Source organism: Mchenga conophoros, linkage group LG4 (genome assembly GCF_057382185.1).
Source record: "Mchenga conophoros isolate Kocher_MC1m ecotype Shallow Benthic linkage group LG4, M_conophoros_male_GT1.1, whole genome shotgun sequence".
Taxonomy (NCBI): Eukaryota; Metazoa; Chordata; class Actinopteri; order Cichliformes; family Cichlidae; genus Mchenga; species Mchenga conophoros.
The window spans coordinates 35,738,521-35,755,750 of NC_140529.1; the positions used below are offsets into that span (position 1 = coordinate 35,738,521).

Here is a 17,230-nt window from a genome sequence, read left to right on the forward strand (position 1 = left end):
CACCTACAAAGTAAAATCGATTATTAATGGAGTTTCCTTCCTTAATTCTTAATTTTTACAGAAATGAATTATAATTATTTAATAGTGATTGATTAATAATTAATTATGTTTAAAACAACATATATTTGAGCAAAGTTGAGGATAAAGTTTGAAAAAAACAAAGCGGCGAAATCACCTCATCTTCCGGTCACACCTACAAAATAAAACTCATTATTATAGTTTTTTTTTTTTTACCATTTTGTTTTTCAAAATACTTCACTCCAAACACACACACACACACACACACACACACACACACACACACACACACACCTGACTAATAAAGTTAATTTAAAAAGTAAATAAAAATATTAATTCTTAAATAAAATAAGTGAAATCTGACTTTGTACCAAAATATTACACCTGGACAGAACCTACAAAGTTATTGTTTCCTTATAAATGAGACACATACTCTAAAGAAATACATCAGAAATACATAATATCAGAAATAATAAACTGCTGTTTTCATGGCATTTCAACAAAAGTACAACATACAAAATATTTTTTTTCTTAATGTCCCCGAAACAGCTTCTTGTTTATAAAATTACCAGAAGATCCAGTATGCTAATAATAACAAAATCAGTTTTAAATCATATTCATGTGGGAGGTTCCGATATTACATAGAACTCTGATGAAGATGAAAAAAACAAACATATAAAATAGAAAAAATAAAAATTGTTTTTATTTATTTCTCCAATTGTGAAATTTTGCTGAAACAATAAAGATTTAAAACATAGCACATTTATTCTGAAATGTAGACAAGCATTGGCCAGGTATCCTATAATATCAGTACATCATACCTGCATTGACAGGAGTCATACGATGCATATCTACATTAATACTGTAATACTGCGCTGTAATAGGCTTTATTTATTTTGACAGTATAAACAGGAAATGAAAGGACACATTACATCTAGTTTGAATATAGAAACTGACCTTCAGAGCAAAACTTGTTGTTCTTACCAACACTCATAATTTGGATACTAACACTATACACAAGTTCAGAACAGCAGTGATGCAATCACATTAACTTAAATCTTTCAAAATAAAAGACTGCTTTCTAAAGTTCTACCTGTAATGTTTACAGCACTTAGAATCAGAGGGAGAGCAGCTGGATGTAAAATTTATCTCATGAAAATAAAGGAGGTGAAGGACCACACAGTAATTAACACCACATATATTAAGCCAACATTATAATCAGTGAAACACAGCAGGTGCTCATAAAAGAGTGACCTCTGGTCTCTCCATCCATCTATAAAGGGTTAACATTAAGGAGAAACTAATTATTATATCAATAATCTTATCATTCATCTTTATTTAATGGGTATGTTCAAATACATCTCACAGATAGTTCAGAAATAAAAACATCACAGCAGCAGCCAGGCGGTGGATGCAAGCATTTATTTGAGGCGATGGCGTGGAAGGATGGGGAGTCGTACAAACTAAACATGTTTTAAACCTTTGAACCATTCAAAACTGTAGAAAATACAGCAGTGTGTTTATCACCATCTGATGTGTTCTGTTTATTACAATAAAATACACGTTTGCCTACAGAACATCGCTGCATGTGCAAATACGGGCTTTCCTTCCAGTCTCTGGTGTCTTAGTTCATATTTGTGCCTGCACTTTCTAAGCAGATTTAAGATACTTCAGAATAAATTAATTTCATACATTTTCTTCAACAGATGCAAAACAGCAGCACACAAACAATAAAGCTTAAAAAATGCTCAGTTGGCTATCTACACAACTTAAAGGTGCTTTTCTCAGCATGTGTTCATCTGCTTTGTGGTTTTAATTAAGACCATGGTTACTTCGTCTGATTTTGAAAATTAATTTCTGAATATTTATGGTTAGACGGACACAGTCGACCTTTTGTTAAACCCTTGCACCTTTTTTTACTGTCACTACAACAGGTTATTCACAAAAATAACGCAGGAAAGTGACATGATGTGTGGAAACTGATTAAAACCAACAACGGAAGAAGCAAAAATTACTTTTTTGAATTTTAACTTCTAGTCCCCCAATCATGGACTTCCTGTTTAATAGAAAGAGACCCAGTCAAGCAGCAGAAGGCGAAGATTTTATGAGCCGAATCTGCCTCCCTGTAAGAAAAACTAACCATTTAAGTTAGGACATTTTATCAACACTAGGTACTAACTAATACTAAAACTAAGATACAACATAAACATTTTTATTAGCTGTTTGGCTCCATTCATTCAGTTCATTGAAAAAGTCACACTCAGCCCCCTGCTGGTCTTCTGGATGAACTACAGCCACCTTTGGGAATACCAGGAAGTGGAATCGCTCTCTAATAAATGTAGAAAACGTGTTAAAATGTATTTAAAAATCGTATTTAAAGGTCTGAAACACTGCTGCATCCCCTATGAAGGCAGCAACGTATAAAATATTTCTGTATCCGAGTTTTAGTAAAACCGCTAGCTTTCATGACTGATCACGAGTTCTGATCTTTACCCAGGTCAAAGTTATCAGTAATCAATAATAAATCAAGCTGAAAAGTGCTGCAAATAATGATGGAGCTACACAGCTTGGCCAGAAGGAGGCGTTTTTGTTTTTTGTTTTTTTACCTGTAACCTAACAAAGTATCACAACAGCCAAATAAACATTTGTTGCTCTAACAAAGTTCCTCTAAAAATAGCCTCACACCTTGGCAGACATCCTGAAACTGCTCTGGGCACTTTTTTTGTGAAGCATTATCAAAATTTACTTTAATTTCAGTGACGAGCGGCACATTAAAACTGCTTGTGGAGAATCACAAATCGAATCTGATAAAAAAAAAATTCCCCAGATGCTGTCTACACTTCTCACATTGTATTTTTTAAAAACTTTGATGTTTTTTTTTTCATTCTCCCCAAAATTGGCTAATCAGAATAAGGTAAGCTTTTTGGGAAGGAAAGGGGGGGGGGGGGGGGGGGGGGTCTTAAAGACGCAGGATCTACAATGGTGTGTTTCACAGAAAGGATGAAAGTGAATAACAGTGTTTTTGAACAGAATCATGCAGAGCTGCTTTAGTGGAGTCCCAGAATAAAGGTGCAGAGTTAGAAATGAGAATCACATACACCCCTCAGGTGGAGGGTTTAACCATGGGTCAACTGTCCCTTTGTCTGATCAAAAGTTTCCAGCTGAAACTTTTCAAATTTGGTTTGGATTACTCTCGAATTAAAGCAGCTTTTAGTGTTTCGCCAATCGAATGTATCTCTGACAGTATTTACAAAGTCGCCATTCAGGCTTTACTGACATGAAACAAGTCAACATTTGGTCTATGTAAGCAGCACACAGCACTGTATATGTTTAAGGAACATTAACATGTGACATATATAGCAGGAAATATTACTCTCGAAAAATAAATAAATAAATAAATGAACACCTTTCTTTTTCTCAAAGCCACGGAAGAAACATTACGATGGCTTTTCAAACCCGAAATGAACGTTTGTGCTCAGGAAGAAAATCCAGACATTTGACGGTTGTTTTTTTTCTCGTACAGTGCATACTTGATAGATAGCTACTCTGAAATTGTCAGGCAGTATTAGTGTAGGTAAGATACATGTCACATTCATTCTACAGCAAATGTTATGTATACTACAGTATCTTTTAAGTTCAGAATGAGTTCACTCACAGTCTGGGTGTTAGGCAAAAGCTGGAAGTTATTTAGTACTGAAGACACACACACACACACACACACACACACACACACACACACACTGCAGTCCAGCAATAAAACTGCTCCAGCTCTGGTCTCTAAAGGACAGGATCACGACGATCAGAGGAGGAGGGAAGCAGACTGACGCCCAGCCCACAAACAGAAAACGAGGAGGAGGGACGTGTCTGTGCTTTCAGAACTCGTGTCTGTGGTACATGTCGGGGTCGTAGTATTTGGTGACCACCACTCTGTTGGCAAACTTGCGTCCAGTGAGGGCTTGCATGGCTTTCTGACAGTCTGCAGCAGAGACGTACTCGACGAAGATCTGAAATGAAAAAGCGCCGGTGAGTCCCGAAGAATCGATGCTACTTACGCTTTATAATATATTTTCTGGCTATAAATCCAACGCCCCCTCGATGGCGGCTCACTGGACATGTACAGAGTGTATAAACATCACCTTTCCACAGCCGGGTACTTCCACGCCGTCGACAGGCCTGGGGATCTCGATGGAGCGGACAGTGCCGTACTTGCAGCACTCCTCGCGGATGTCCTCGAGGATCTCCTCGTAGTCCTCGTCGTCCACCAGCTCCTCGGGCATCACCATATTGAGAAGGCACAGCACCTCTGTGGGCATGCCAGAGTTCTGGAGCCTCTGAAGCCCAGGCACCTGCAGCGTCACCGGCGTCTCTATGATGGAGGTCTGCAGCGCACACACAGCATAAAAACGCTAAAGCTGAGGCCTCAAAGTGCAGAATCCAAAACCAGCGACTGGCAGCATTCCTCTTTTATACACAGACTGTGCACATGATGCAAAAAATGAGACCACAGGTTCATGTTGCCACTTGTACTCACAGGATTGGCGTTTTTAGCTCCCACACTCGCCCTCTGGACGATCAGCTTTTTGTCGCCCAGCTGCATCCCATTGAGCCCGGCTACAGCCTGATGAAGAGCAAACAGACCTGTAGCCAAACAGCACAGCTCAAGATCCCACCAAAACACTTCGTCACCGTTACCTGATCGGTGGCGCTGATGTCTACGTATTCGCAAAAGGCGTAACCTTTCGACAGTGACGTGGCACTGTCCTTCACCAGGTTGAACGCTTTGAGCGGCCCGAACGACGTCAGGAGCTCCTTAACCTGCAAACAAGAGTCCGGGAGCGAGATCTGAGCTGGAGAACTCACCGCTGAATGTGTTTGTCTACTCAGTGAATTCTAAATGTCCATTTGAGACTCGAAAGCAGTTTAAGACCACGACACATAGAAGCAGAATGTGAGTCACTCGTAAGGTGCTGGGCTGATCTGTACACACTGCTGGAGCATTTTACACTGTAAAGATTTCTCACTACTACGCTGCTTCCTGGGAAAACTCAGGAACAACACCAGCACATAAAACTGTTCAAAGTCCTGAGAATGATCAATAACCCTGCAGCTTATTTCACTTTGTCGGTTAATCAATTAAATACAGGCTTTGAGTCATTTCCCCATTTTGCTGAAACAGTGTTTCCCACATATAGAATTTCCTTTGGGCTGGTAAAGGTATATCTGGGGATTGATTTAATAGTGCTGCTTATATTTTGAAAATGTAATCGCTGCTGCCTGGCTTGATGTGCAGGAAGCTGTGATGGCGGCCTTTCACGTCATTCAGCTGCTCACAGGAAGTGACAATTCCTCGCTTCCTAGTCATAATCTATGAATAAACCATACATGCAAGCAGGGTGGCATTTTGGTAGATGAGCCACGGAGTCGGCACCTCCTCATTTACATTAACTATTTGGGCTACTTTATGCAAATCAAGCTAATCTGGTTATATGACTCCTCTGAAAACTAGAATAAACACAGAGATGCTTGTTTCTCACCTCTAATGTGTTTTTTCTGTGTTTTAGTAACCTGCAAGAAAGCCTCCAAGCAAGCTGCCATGCTGGTTTTGTTTGGAAATCTACATCAGTACAGGAGGCTAAAGGAGAGGCACAGCACTGATGTCTCTTTCTAATCACTCTTGAAAAAAGGTTGTACCAGGAGTTTATCATCCTGCAGTCCAACGGACTAACCCAGCTGCACTGCAACTATCCCTGGCAGCACCGGTCCTTCTCCTGCTCTGGAGAACCTACTGTGAGGCTGCAGAGCAGGACGAGGACGACTGTCACCAGCTGCAGTTAAAGATGGTGGAGTCGGAGTCTGTTGTGCTATTGGATGATAGACTCCCTGGAGAGGCAACAAGCAAGTACTACATAATCCTCATTTCTGATTCTTTCCATGACCATGATTTACTAAACGTTCTATAAGACCTGAAATTAGTGACCGAGGCCATAAAGTCATTAGGAAAACGTTGCTGAGGTATACAGTCGACACTCTCCTGTCCAACCAAAGGAGGAGAGAGGAGTCGCCCCCTGGAGGCTTTTACGAAGAAGGCATGCTTAAAGTTATATTGTAACTTTAGAGGGGGTTTACCTTACAATAGAAAACACTTTGAGGAAACTGTTGTTGTGATTTGGCCTAACATAAATAAAACTGAACTGAATTCTACATTGGCTTTCAGATCAATAGGCTACATCCATGTTTTATACCATCTGTGTCTGTAACTTTGTACTGATTATTCGTAACCTTTAGTGTGTGCGTGGCTCCTCCCGAGCGCAACCACTACAAACTGAATTCAGATCTGTGGGAAACACTGTAAAATATGGAGTCTATGGATAATTTAGAGGCTGGAATGACTTAATTTTGTGGTATTTTAGCTTCAAAACAGACAATCGATTGAAGTGTTCAAACATGGTCAAATATATAAACAGATATGCATATAATAGTAATCCCATATTCAGTAGATGGTGTTAAAAAAAATAACTAAACTCCACCAACACAACCCCCAAACCTCAATGATCAATCCCTGGATCTTAAACGCGCTCCAAAAGCATGATGGGAGAAAGAAAGTAGCCTGTAAGCGACCTGCGGACTCGGAGTGTATCCGTGTGAGGACCAGAATGTCTTACTTGCCTTGTGTTACATGTTGGCATGGCAGCAGTAGATGAGTACTACTGAACAAATTATGAGCGCAGACTTAACGATCTTACAGGCCCCTAGCTGGGGACAAAGTGGGGGAACAAAAATGAAAGAGCTGTGAGTATCAACGCAGTGGCAGTGACTGCAAGTATTAAGAAAAAATAAGTCAGAGAATCACAGACATCAGGCTGCATGTGCTCTGCAAACTAACTGAGGCTAAATGAGACAGAATGGACAGTTAGAATTAAGTTTCTCTGCGTACAGGTGCACAAAACAAACTGTTTTTTTAGTCTTTAGCAAAGGGAAAGGCCACCTTTTGTTTGAGCTGCTGCAGCGTTTCTGGAGTTGTTTACTGACTTTCTACGTCCTTTCGTGAGTATGTAGTCAGGCACTAAATTTCCATTTAAAGGCATTTAAAGGTACTTTTTGTAATGACTCTTATTTTAATTAAAATCAGGGGGTGTATTGAAATGTTTCTGGGAAATTCTGATATTATTTCCAGATTTGCCTTTCCCATGATGCCACTGTAAATAACAATGTTCTTATCATTCTAGTAACTGAATGGGGTGTTTTATGAATCCTTCTGTATATCTATGAGTCTCACTGTTCCAAAACTGAGGGGTCCTGATCGCAGAACCACTTTACTCCAACAGCCAGGCCTCACCTGACACTCTGAGGCTGCGAGCTGGCTCATAAGAGCTCAGCATTTCATATTAAAGTAAAACTTTAACTTCTGAAACATGCAGGAAGCTAGTGCAGAGATGCCCTATTTGATGAACTGCTTCATTATGAGGCTAAACTGACATTTAAATGTTACATTTTAAATTGACAAACTGCACTATCTGGTGGTAAGAATTAGTACTGCACTAAAGTACGCCCAGCTGTAGCTCGATTTCAGTCGATATCTCCTCAACATTCAGAGGAATTCTCCATATAAACTTATATATAAATCTTATATATAAGTATATATAGCATTTATATATATTAGTGCTGTCAGCGTTAATCTCGTCAAAATGACGTTAACGCCATAACCGCATTAATGCGGCAAATCTCCGTTAGCGAGTTAACGCGGATCGCCCCGTGCAAGGGCTGCACGGCGTCAACGTGTTAGCGAGTTAATGCGTTAGTGCCGTGCAGCTATATATATATATATACATATATTGTTAAAGGCACCTACCAATCAACAAACAACAGAAAAATCCAGAAAGGCAAAGAAGAAGAATTTTTTTAACTTCTTAAGGTGGACTTTTTCTTTGATAATGACCCACTGGAATAAATACCACAAAGAAGTAAATTCATGTCACTTTAAATATACTGGACTTTGCTTACCTGTCTTAAATCAGTAAGCTTAGCATGAGAAAGGTGTAAGGAGTTTACTTATATTTAATGATTAATGTAAAATCAGAGATTCACCAAAATAAAAGCTGTGACATTATGGAACACAGGCACAAGCACTGTATGTTGTGTTGTTTTCTATTTTGTGCTTTTACACCATGCGGTCCCTTCAGCTATTTTGACTTCCATCAGAAGCCTTGTTACTCGAGACTAACCATATTTTTTTTATATATTTCTCACGTCACAAAGAAATGTGAAACGTAAAACATACTACGCATGTTTCAGGGTGACAAAAACCTCATGTGAGCGTAAAGTGAGGAAAGCTGAGCGCAGCTGTTCAGCCTGCGCTCAGATAAATACCTGGTCGTCATTAAGATAGTTGGGGAGGCCTCCTATGAACAGTTTATGAGGGGAATCGGGAACAACAGTGGAGACGACGCCTACACAAACCACGAGAAGAGAGAACAAACAAATCACAAAACAAATATGAGCTTACAAAGCACAAATGACCCATGAAGTAAAATCTAATCTGCTCATTTCCAGCTAGTAGAGTAGCTTTGCATGACTCACAGTTCAACAAGCTCCTGCCCCTTTAAACTATCTTTCTTCTGATTGGATTTCAATCAAAAGAATGTGTGGGGATGCTAAGGCTGTGTGATTAGTCAATAACGGTAATCTTGACTATTTAACACGATTATTTACTAAGCATCACATGTAATTCAAACGCAAATAAAGAAACCAATGTGGAGGTGGTGTAGAATACAGGCTTGTTCAGAAGGGGAGGTGGGGTCTGATTGGGGGGGTGGTGTTCTTGACCCTAAATCCCATCTCACAAGGTCATCCCAGGACGTCCAGGCAGCAGGACTAACATGCTTTGGGAGACCTGTGACAAAGAAAAATGGGCCAAGACCCTGAGACTTCCTTTAACCATGTGCTCATTGGGCCTCATGAAATCACAGGTGTTGTCAGATATAGATGGGATCAAGATCAAATCTAGACTGAACGAAATCAGATCTGAACTGGATTTCTCGGATAAAGCTGTGATGTCTCAATTATAATAAGAAGTTTATTCATCTCCGTCCATTTTCATCAGTCATTGTTTCATCCCAACTAGTCTACTCCCAAAATCAATACTGAAACTAAACAGAGGAGTGGCCACAGCAGAGCTAGAAGCTCACTGTGACGTCCTGCAGAGGTCTTAGCTCACATATACCGGTACTGATCTCATTATTAAAACCTCATCCTGGCTAACATGAATATCCACCATTAAAAGAACTTGTATATGTCAGGAAATAAGGTCTGGCTTCATGTAAGAACAGGTCATTTTAACTCTAACTAAATTTAATGACGTTAAATGACACTAAATAACTCTGAAGAGAAGAAGAAGAAAGCATCGGAGTCAAACCTGGGACGTGGAACGCCGGCTGCTCTGAGATTCCGGGTAACGGCCGATAGTCGTGAGGTCGTCTGATCTTGAGCGACTGACCCTGGAAAATGATCCCATCGAAGGCCATGGCCTGCGTCGTCTCATCCACAGACCGAAACTAGGAAAGAAAGTCACACTGAGTCACAGCGCCAACAAAGAACAATTCTAATAACACCTACTAACACGACTGCTTCAGCAGGAATCTGATAAATCCTACAGTGAGCCGTTACGGAGGGTGAGATTTAACCTTCGGCTCGTCTGTGAAGAATCGCAGCAGAAGCCAAAACTGCGCAGACACCACGCACATGTATGCAGCAGCCGTGAGAGCCTGCAGCGAGTCAGCACGTCGGTGCGCCTCACGTTAACTAGTGCTAGACAGCAGCTCAGACCTCTCAGACAAGCTGCTTGTGCTCAGAACTGAACATGACGTAATGTTACTGTGAGAAGGACGGGCGATTTCAACGGTCAATAAAAAATAAACAAATGAAAATGTAGATAAATAATAAGCACACAACAAATATTTTTTAGAAAGTTTAATTATCTACCAACAGAAAATAATTTGTTAAAAATAGTTCGAATAATAAATATATAAGTGTTATTTATATATTCTTTACCAACCTAAAACACTGAACAGTAATATGAACCCTCACCTCTAGGAAAGCAAAGTTCTTATCCTGGTTAATCTGCACGGCGAGAACGGGGTTACTCGGGGCTTGTGAGAGTCCCGCGAGGCGCATCTGGGCGTTAAAGAACTCGGCCATGGACTCCTGAGGAGACAGAAATCAAACCTGAGGCGCCGCACCAGCAGGTCTGTTTGGTACGAATCTACAGCGACCACGAGAGTACCTCAGTCACTCCAAACGGGATGTTGCCAACATAGAGGCGCCTGGCTTGTCTCGTCATCTGACTGCCAACTATGGGCACTTGTGTCGGGGCTGCAGCTACTCCAGTAGTGGTGGACGTTGCCAGCAGAGCTATTGTTGGAATCTGGCCGGCCGCTGAGGAAACACGAAGGAGGGACAGTGTTTGCTGCCAAATAGCTGCACACAGACGCCACTATTAATGTGTTTCAGGGATAATATCCCACAGTCAGACTGCAGAGCAACAAACACGTAGTTTTATGAAGCACAGCGAGTGTTTAAAGGTGTCAGCGTGGTTCAGAGCTCATCACAGAACAAACACGAGCATAGATTCTGTCAAATCTGATTAAAAAACTACAAAAAACATAAAATAATTTGGTCTAAATTAACACAAGCATCTCTGAATCCTCCAATCAGAGTGCTACCAGAGACCATGTTAATGGGTTATAGAATGAGATGATATGCTCATATGTTTCCTGGTTTGGCTGCCGATTGGCTTTTGGAGCAGGGACAGCACTACCACCAGTACTCAAAGAGCGCCATGGCTCTCTCACAGCGTCCCTGCATTAGATAATAACAGCAGACATCTCCATCGGCCATCCCAGATCCAACCTTCACACCTACTTCACGCTGTCGCTGACCAGCTGTGCAGAAAAGAGGAAGAAGCCAAGCACTGCCTGTTCAGATCAAGCAAAGCAGAACGAGAAGCACAGACTGACAGTTTTCATCGTTTTTTAAACTCCGGTTACAAAGAAGCTCTTTGTGCGTTTTAACCTGTCTCCTCTGCAGCCGTGGCCGAGCTGAAGGATCAACAACAGCACAAACACAAACCAAAGCAACCGATTCCTTTATTTTCTTTTTACACTGGACCCTGGTGGCAGTGAACAGCAAAAACACGCAGACAGCGCTGTAAACACGACTGTTTCAGCTGGTTCAGGATTTACGGCAGGCTGTCTGACTTCTCCAGCCCACATGTAAAGTAGCAAAGCTCAGATCGGGGTTCAGTGTTGGAGAACAGATGAGTTAGAGAGCCGGGGAGCAGAAACTCACTGCAGCTCTGCTGAAGTCTGATTTAGAGGCTAAAGAGGCAAAGAGAACAAGTCGGGTACCTTGCATAGCTTTATATTGCATTGGTGTGATGTGTTCAAAGCCAGGAGGAGGCACGTCCCAATATTTGCAGGTCCTTTTCTTCCTCGTTCGTCTTGGAGAGTGGCTGCACGCAGAAAACACAAAAACATCTGAGTGAAACCTTTCAGTGGTTACGTGAACACACAATTAATTATTGACACATTTAATTATTGACATATTTAATTAATAACACATTTAAATAATTATTGACAGTTTTAATTAATTATTTAATGATTTATTTATTTAATTCATTTTGGCACTTTTGTCCCCTTCATCTCTCTCCTTGATATAATTTTATCTGTCAGCCTCACCCATCAAACTAAGTGGGCGGGGTTAACACTGCCCATGCAGCTTCTCTAACATTTGATTGGTTGCCGTGCAAAGTAAGTCAAGACAAGTCGATCCTAGATAATCGATTGCTTGTGTGGGGCAGCCAGGTATCCCAGAATGAACAGGCAGCAATGGTGGTGGTGTACAGTTTTAGAATACCCCGTTTTTTTGTCACCAGCTACACTTTTAACAGTGTTTTAGCCGCGAATGTCATGGCGGAATCTTCACGTCTGGTCAGGTTGTCAACATAGAACATGTTCACAAAAGTGCTCAGATGTTTTCAGAGATGTCACTAGCTCTGCTAACAGTCAGCTGACAGAGTGCACCGAGCTCACAGCCCCCGTGTTCCAGCTTAACGGGTGGGGGTGGGGGGAGGTGTTACGTTAACCGGTTTGTTTACATATTCCACTCTCCGTGTTCCACATGTTGCATTCGCAGATTCTCATTTTCACCGAACGATCGTCTCTTTCCGCCTGGTCTTGTGTCTCTGTGCTTCTGTAACATAAAGAACGAGCTGACATTTTTCTCACGACACCAGCGATCAGCTCAACAGACCCTCAGTTTACCTTCATGCATCCTCCTCCTCCTCACCTGTCAGCTGTTTAACACCTGCTGCTAATTCAAGAAACACGCCTACGTTACCTGGTGATAGTCACAGTTTGACTGGGCAGCCGGTGCTCGATATAACGCAATGTCGGCGCATTTTTCTGCACAACATAAGTAAATATAGTTCTTTTCCCGAGCGTAGAGCTGCTGGAGCTTGTTTCCCAACAGAGCACTTTATAGGCGAACCAGCTTTATCAGCGGCTGATGTCCAATCACTGGCACACAGCTTTGAAACCTCACCTGAGTTTTAACTCTCAGTGGTTAAACGCTGGACTTCATTCACTCAGGTTCTGTCTGTCGGGTCATTTTTACTTCGCTGTTTTATTTACAACTGAAAGAATCGGTTTGGCTGAGGTTAAAGTTACGTTTCATAACTGCATAGTTTTACTGAAGTTTAATGGTTCACTCTGTTAGACTTCATCATGAAGACTGCAACCTGGACAGAAATATTACATCATCAGTTTTTGCCGTGAGACTGGGCTGGGCAGACATCTCCGAAATCATCGAAGCACTTTTGCAAAGACGCTGTATCTTGACAAACCGACCAGACAATATTAAAACGGTATTTGGTGACACACAAACAGGGTTTTTCCAAAGTTCAGTTCTGTTAGTTTCAACATGCCGGTTGTTGTGTGCTAAAAACAATGGCCACCAGGCCAAACCAATGGTTTTGACTCCATCAGTGTTAACCCCGCCCCCTGGGTTTGATGGGTGAGGTCGACAGATAAAATTATTTCATGGTGAGACCTGAAGGAGTCAACTGTGCCAAAATGAATTTAATAAATTATTTAATGGTGTATTTAATTAATTCATTATGGCGTCCTGGCGTTCCATACAACTCTTTAGGTTTAAATTGTGATAAATAAATGTGTAAAACTACAGATAAAGTTCTGGTAGCTCATTGGCCAGGCCGTCCTGAGCCTTATGTTTGACACCCCTGTGTTTACTGTTTTGGCTGCAGGAATATCCAAATCTCTGGGGTAAATAAAGAGTATCGTATCTTTATGTGACAGTGATTGGAATGACATCTTTTGCTACTTTATGAATTCAAAAATATTGAATTCAGAATTCATTCATTCAGTAATGAAAATGAACATTTCTTTCACTTTGTTTATGGTCTGAGGATCTACAACCAAACACGGTGTACACGGACTCATCCTTCCTAGGAAGCCATGCAGTTTTCCACCTGTGCTTCTTGTGGTCTCGGGAGGAGCTGCGGCGATCCCGGCTCTTCCTGTCCCGGCTACGGCTGCGTTTCTCCCGGCTGCGGCTACCTCGGTCTTTGCTCCAGCTGCGATGCTTGTCACCTCGTCCGGGAGATCCGCTGCGACTCCTCTTCTTGTGCCGCTCCCTCTCTCGCTCTGTGAGGTCAGGAAAAACACGGGATGACAAACACGACAGAGCAGCGGCGCTTCTTTTTTGAGCAATAAAACCAAATGTTTTCAGGCTGTACCGACACCGCTTTACTTCAGGTACACTCCGAATGATTTTACTCGTCCACCTCACCTGAGATCAGCCTGGTTCCCAGGAAATAAAACTAAGTTGACATCTCTAGTTTCACAGGAGTTTGCCCGGAATATTGGAAAGCTTCAATAAACTCTGAGTTCAACATAAAAATTTTCCCCAGTGAGCATCCAGGCCAGTAGATCAGAGTTTTACTGGCCTCTTTTACTTACCGGCAGCTTAATTTCAAAGAATATTACTTAATTTATCAGCACATTTAGGGGATAATATAAAAGTATAAGAGAGGAAAAACATCAGCTAAAGCAGTGCTAGAGCAAATACTGAGACCGGTGGCTGGATTTAAAGATACAGACAGTTTTCATTTCTTCCTCATTCAGTTGGCTGTCGTGTCATCACCATCAGTGACCAACCAGCCCTAACCTGCTGCTCTGGAGATGGACAACAAGGACCTTGTTATGGACAAACTTTAAACAGATGTGGATCCATGGCAGTCAGAATTCTTATTTCTTTTGTACCTTAAAGACTTGAGAGAAAAAAGACTTTACACATATTCAGACAGACAGCACAAGGTTAGGGTCTCTGCTGATGAAGTCCTGAACATCAGAGGGTTAATGATGTCTGGTGGTTTAATGGCCTTTTAATGTGAAAATACTGACTCTAAGAAGAAAGTAGCCATTAGTGAAGGTTCGTTTTGATCGGTGGAAACAGCGTCACTTGCCCGAATGGGTCAGCAGCTCATAACCCTGGTGTGGTTGTTTTTTAACCTCACAGGCTGTGATATCGCTGTAATTTTCCATCAGTAGAAGCACAATTTACTACTGTGGATGTGACAGTGCAAACAGCTCTGCTGGAGATGAGTGGGGGTGTCAGCCTCTTTTTGCAGAATTGATTATTTTCATGTCATTCCATTAACTCTTTAATCTTTTGAGTTCTACAGATAATTGCTTCATAATTATGGTGTAAATATTTAATAGATCTACCCTTTTCACCGCTGATAATTAAAGAAATTCTCCTTTCTGTAGTACCTGCAGGGTCTGACACCCTTGGATATGTTGCTGATCATATATCTCTGAGAAAAGTGGCAGTTTAATGTGGCCTTTCTTCTTGGCTGTACAGTTCTTAAGACCTTTTAACAAATCGATAAGAGGTATTCTTGTTTTCTGTGTGGATCTGATCCAGCTGTACCGGAGCTCTTTGATTAAATGTCAGGCTGTGGACGAGGTCTGTTTGACTTTTTATTCTTTCTTTGTGACTGGAAACCTTGTTTAACTTCGCTGGCATGTTTTTATTATTGCAGGTATATTACGCATTATAAGAGATTAATAACACCTAAATGAATGAATATAATAGCAAATATTCACTGGAGAAGCTGGGAAAAAGTTAAAAAGATTCAAAATTGATATTGGGTTAAGTCTGACTGCTGTGACATCATTCAAAGATGTTAGTGATGGGAGAGTTGGACCGCTGCATAAAGTTATCCCAGCTTATCCCAAGTATTCTCAGTGGCACCGGGTGTGCAGTCTGCATTGGCCAAGAAGTGTGTGAAAATCATGTCTCATGCTTACTGAACCACTCTTGCACAATCTGAGCCCAACGAATCCTGGCATCATTATCTTGGAATATGCTGACCAAATGAAGGAACATCTGATCACAAAACAATATTCTACTCTTTTCTTTACAATTTTTAATACACACACACACACACACACACACACACATATATATGTATATTTTCATAGGCACGTGAGCTTGTGAAACATAATATATTTTTAATAATATATTTTTTGACTAACACGACTTGAATGAATTTTCATTCATCCAAGTAATAAAAAAATTTTTAGCCAATGAAATATGAAAAAAATTTCAATTTCAATTAAAATTTTAATTATTAAAATGTATAAAATAAAATGACATTTTGACAGAACTTCAAAACAGATAATAAATAATAAATGAAATAGGCTTTAAAATAGTATTAAAAATAATAAACTAGTGTAGGGATTACATATGCAGATACACGCAGACATAAGTATAAAGTGATGATAAGTATGTGTTAAGCTCAGCTCCAACTCCTCATTATTACTGAAACAATTACAAATAAACTGTTTCCTTCATTTTTTTGTCCTTTTCTAATTTCTTCCCTAGTGATGCTGTTCGATCCATCACTCAAAGATTATTTTTTTAATTAATTTGTTAATAACGCGTTGCAATACTTGTTAATGGATGCCGAATTCAGAAACAGTACCAAATTATTCAGAAAGTGCCGTGTTACTACATTTCTGCCCGCAGGTGTCTTCACGGTGCAGGAGAAAACTATAAAGAGGTGCGCGGTTTTCCTGGAGTTTGGCCTCCTGCTGCCTCAGGTAAAATTGACTGTGCGCTCTTACCGGCACCCAGACTGCGTCCAGGGCTGTGTGACAGATTTAGCAGCTTCAGAAGCAGGCTGAAGTCTAATCAAAATATGATCGCACAGATAAGACAACTAAGCTGAGTCATAGAGAGGAAAAGTACGCGCTGAAGTTGGTGTCAGGTCGCGATATTCATTCATAAAACCAACTGAGCGAGCTAACGGTCCGCGCCGGCGCTACGCTGCTAGCTTGCAGAACGAACTGGGGCACAGACGGACGGCAGCACTCACCCTGTCGATTCTCGCTCAGCTGTTTCTCAAACTCCTCGAAATCCGACATGATGTGTGTCACGCTGCTGTGAAAAGAAAAATACGGCGGCTCCGATGTGTCTGACGGGAAAGATGAAGCGACCTGTCCGCTCTGTCAGCGCAAAATCCAAGAGCTCCTCAGAGTCAAGATAGACTCACAGCATCCGGCAAGCCCTTCAAAATAAAATCAAGCGGAAGTTTAAAATTGTAACATTTAGCGGTCGCAAAAGAAGAAATTAAAATCCTAAAACAAAAAACAACATTGCATTTTATATTGTTTTTGTTGTTTTAAATCTTCCCCGTTATCAGTATTACTTTATTATTTTAAATTATTTACCTGCTGTTTTATTTCTAGCTGGTTTAGTCCTTTCAGCTTAAGTATGTCACACAGTGTTAGAACTCCTGAATTTTTTAACGTTTTGGTGCATTAATTTTCTGCACATTTCAAACATGTTACACATATCTTTGTTTTGGAATGACTTTTAGGACATAGCTTACCTGACGTGGACTTCAGTGAACACTGAGCAACATTTTCTTCTTTTCTTCATCCCCACAGTTGCCAAGTTATTGAGTCCACCTGGTGGTCTGCTGCTTTTAAAGTCCTGTTAGCACCAGGATTGTGGTTCAAAACTTGACTCCGTATCTTTAAAATAGCACATCAGGTTATCAGATTTCATCTCTGTTAGAGCTTGTGTCATACTAAAGACACATAGGCCAATTCATATCTGGTCCACCCGC

General features: G+C 40.9%; 1 protein-coding gene across 1 annotated transcript; it reads right to left on the bottom strand.

Moving 5' to 3' along the window:
* Nucleotides 1–1,425: 1,425 nt before the first annotated feature.
* On the bottom strand, nucleotides 1,426–16,666 carry LOC146576683 (splicing factor U2AF 65 kDa subunit-like). The gene is made up of 11 exons (XM_085272120.1): nucleotides 16,475–16,666; nucleotides 13,562–13,736; nucleotides 11,421–11,524; nucleotides 10,298–10,449; nucleotides 10,102–10,218; nucleotides 9,431–9,569; nucleotides 8,386–8,465; nucleotides 4,711–4,833; nucleotides 4,550–4,636; nucleotides 4,155–4,397; nucleotides 1,426–4,022 (listed from the first exon to the last, which is right to left on the bottom strand). Exons 1-11 carry the CDS (start codon nucleotides 16,521–16,523, stop codon nucleotides 3,891–3,893), a joined length of 1,401 nt encoding a protein of 466 aa, XP_085128246.1. The 5' UTR covers nucleotides 16,524–16,666; the 3' UTR covers nucleotides 1,426–3,890.
* Between the last annotated feature and the right edge of the window lie 564 nt (nucleotides 16,667–17,230).

What these genes read in the sequence shown, in the direction of transcription:
- LOC146576683 (XM_085272120.1), bottom strand. Translation starts at nt 16,523, where the DNA reads ATGTCGGATTTCGAGGAGTTTGAGAAACAGCTGAGCGAGAATCGACAG. An exon ending in CGAGACCACAAGAAGCACAG is followed by an intron (nt 11,525 to 13,561) that starts GTGGAAAACTGC and finishes TTCTGCGTGCAG; the next exon opens with CCACTCTCCAAGACGAACGA. An exon ending in AGAACTTTGCTTTCCTAGAG is followed by an intron (nt 9,570 to 10,101) that starts GTGAGGGTTCAT and finishes TTTCTTTCCTAG; the next exon opens with TTTCGGTCTGTGGATGAGAC.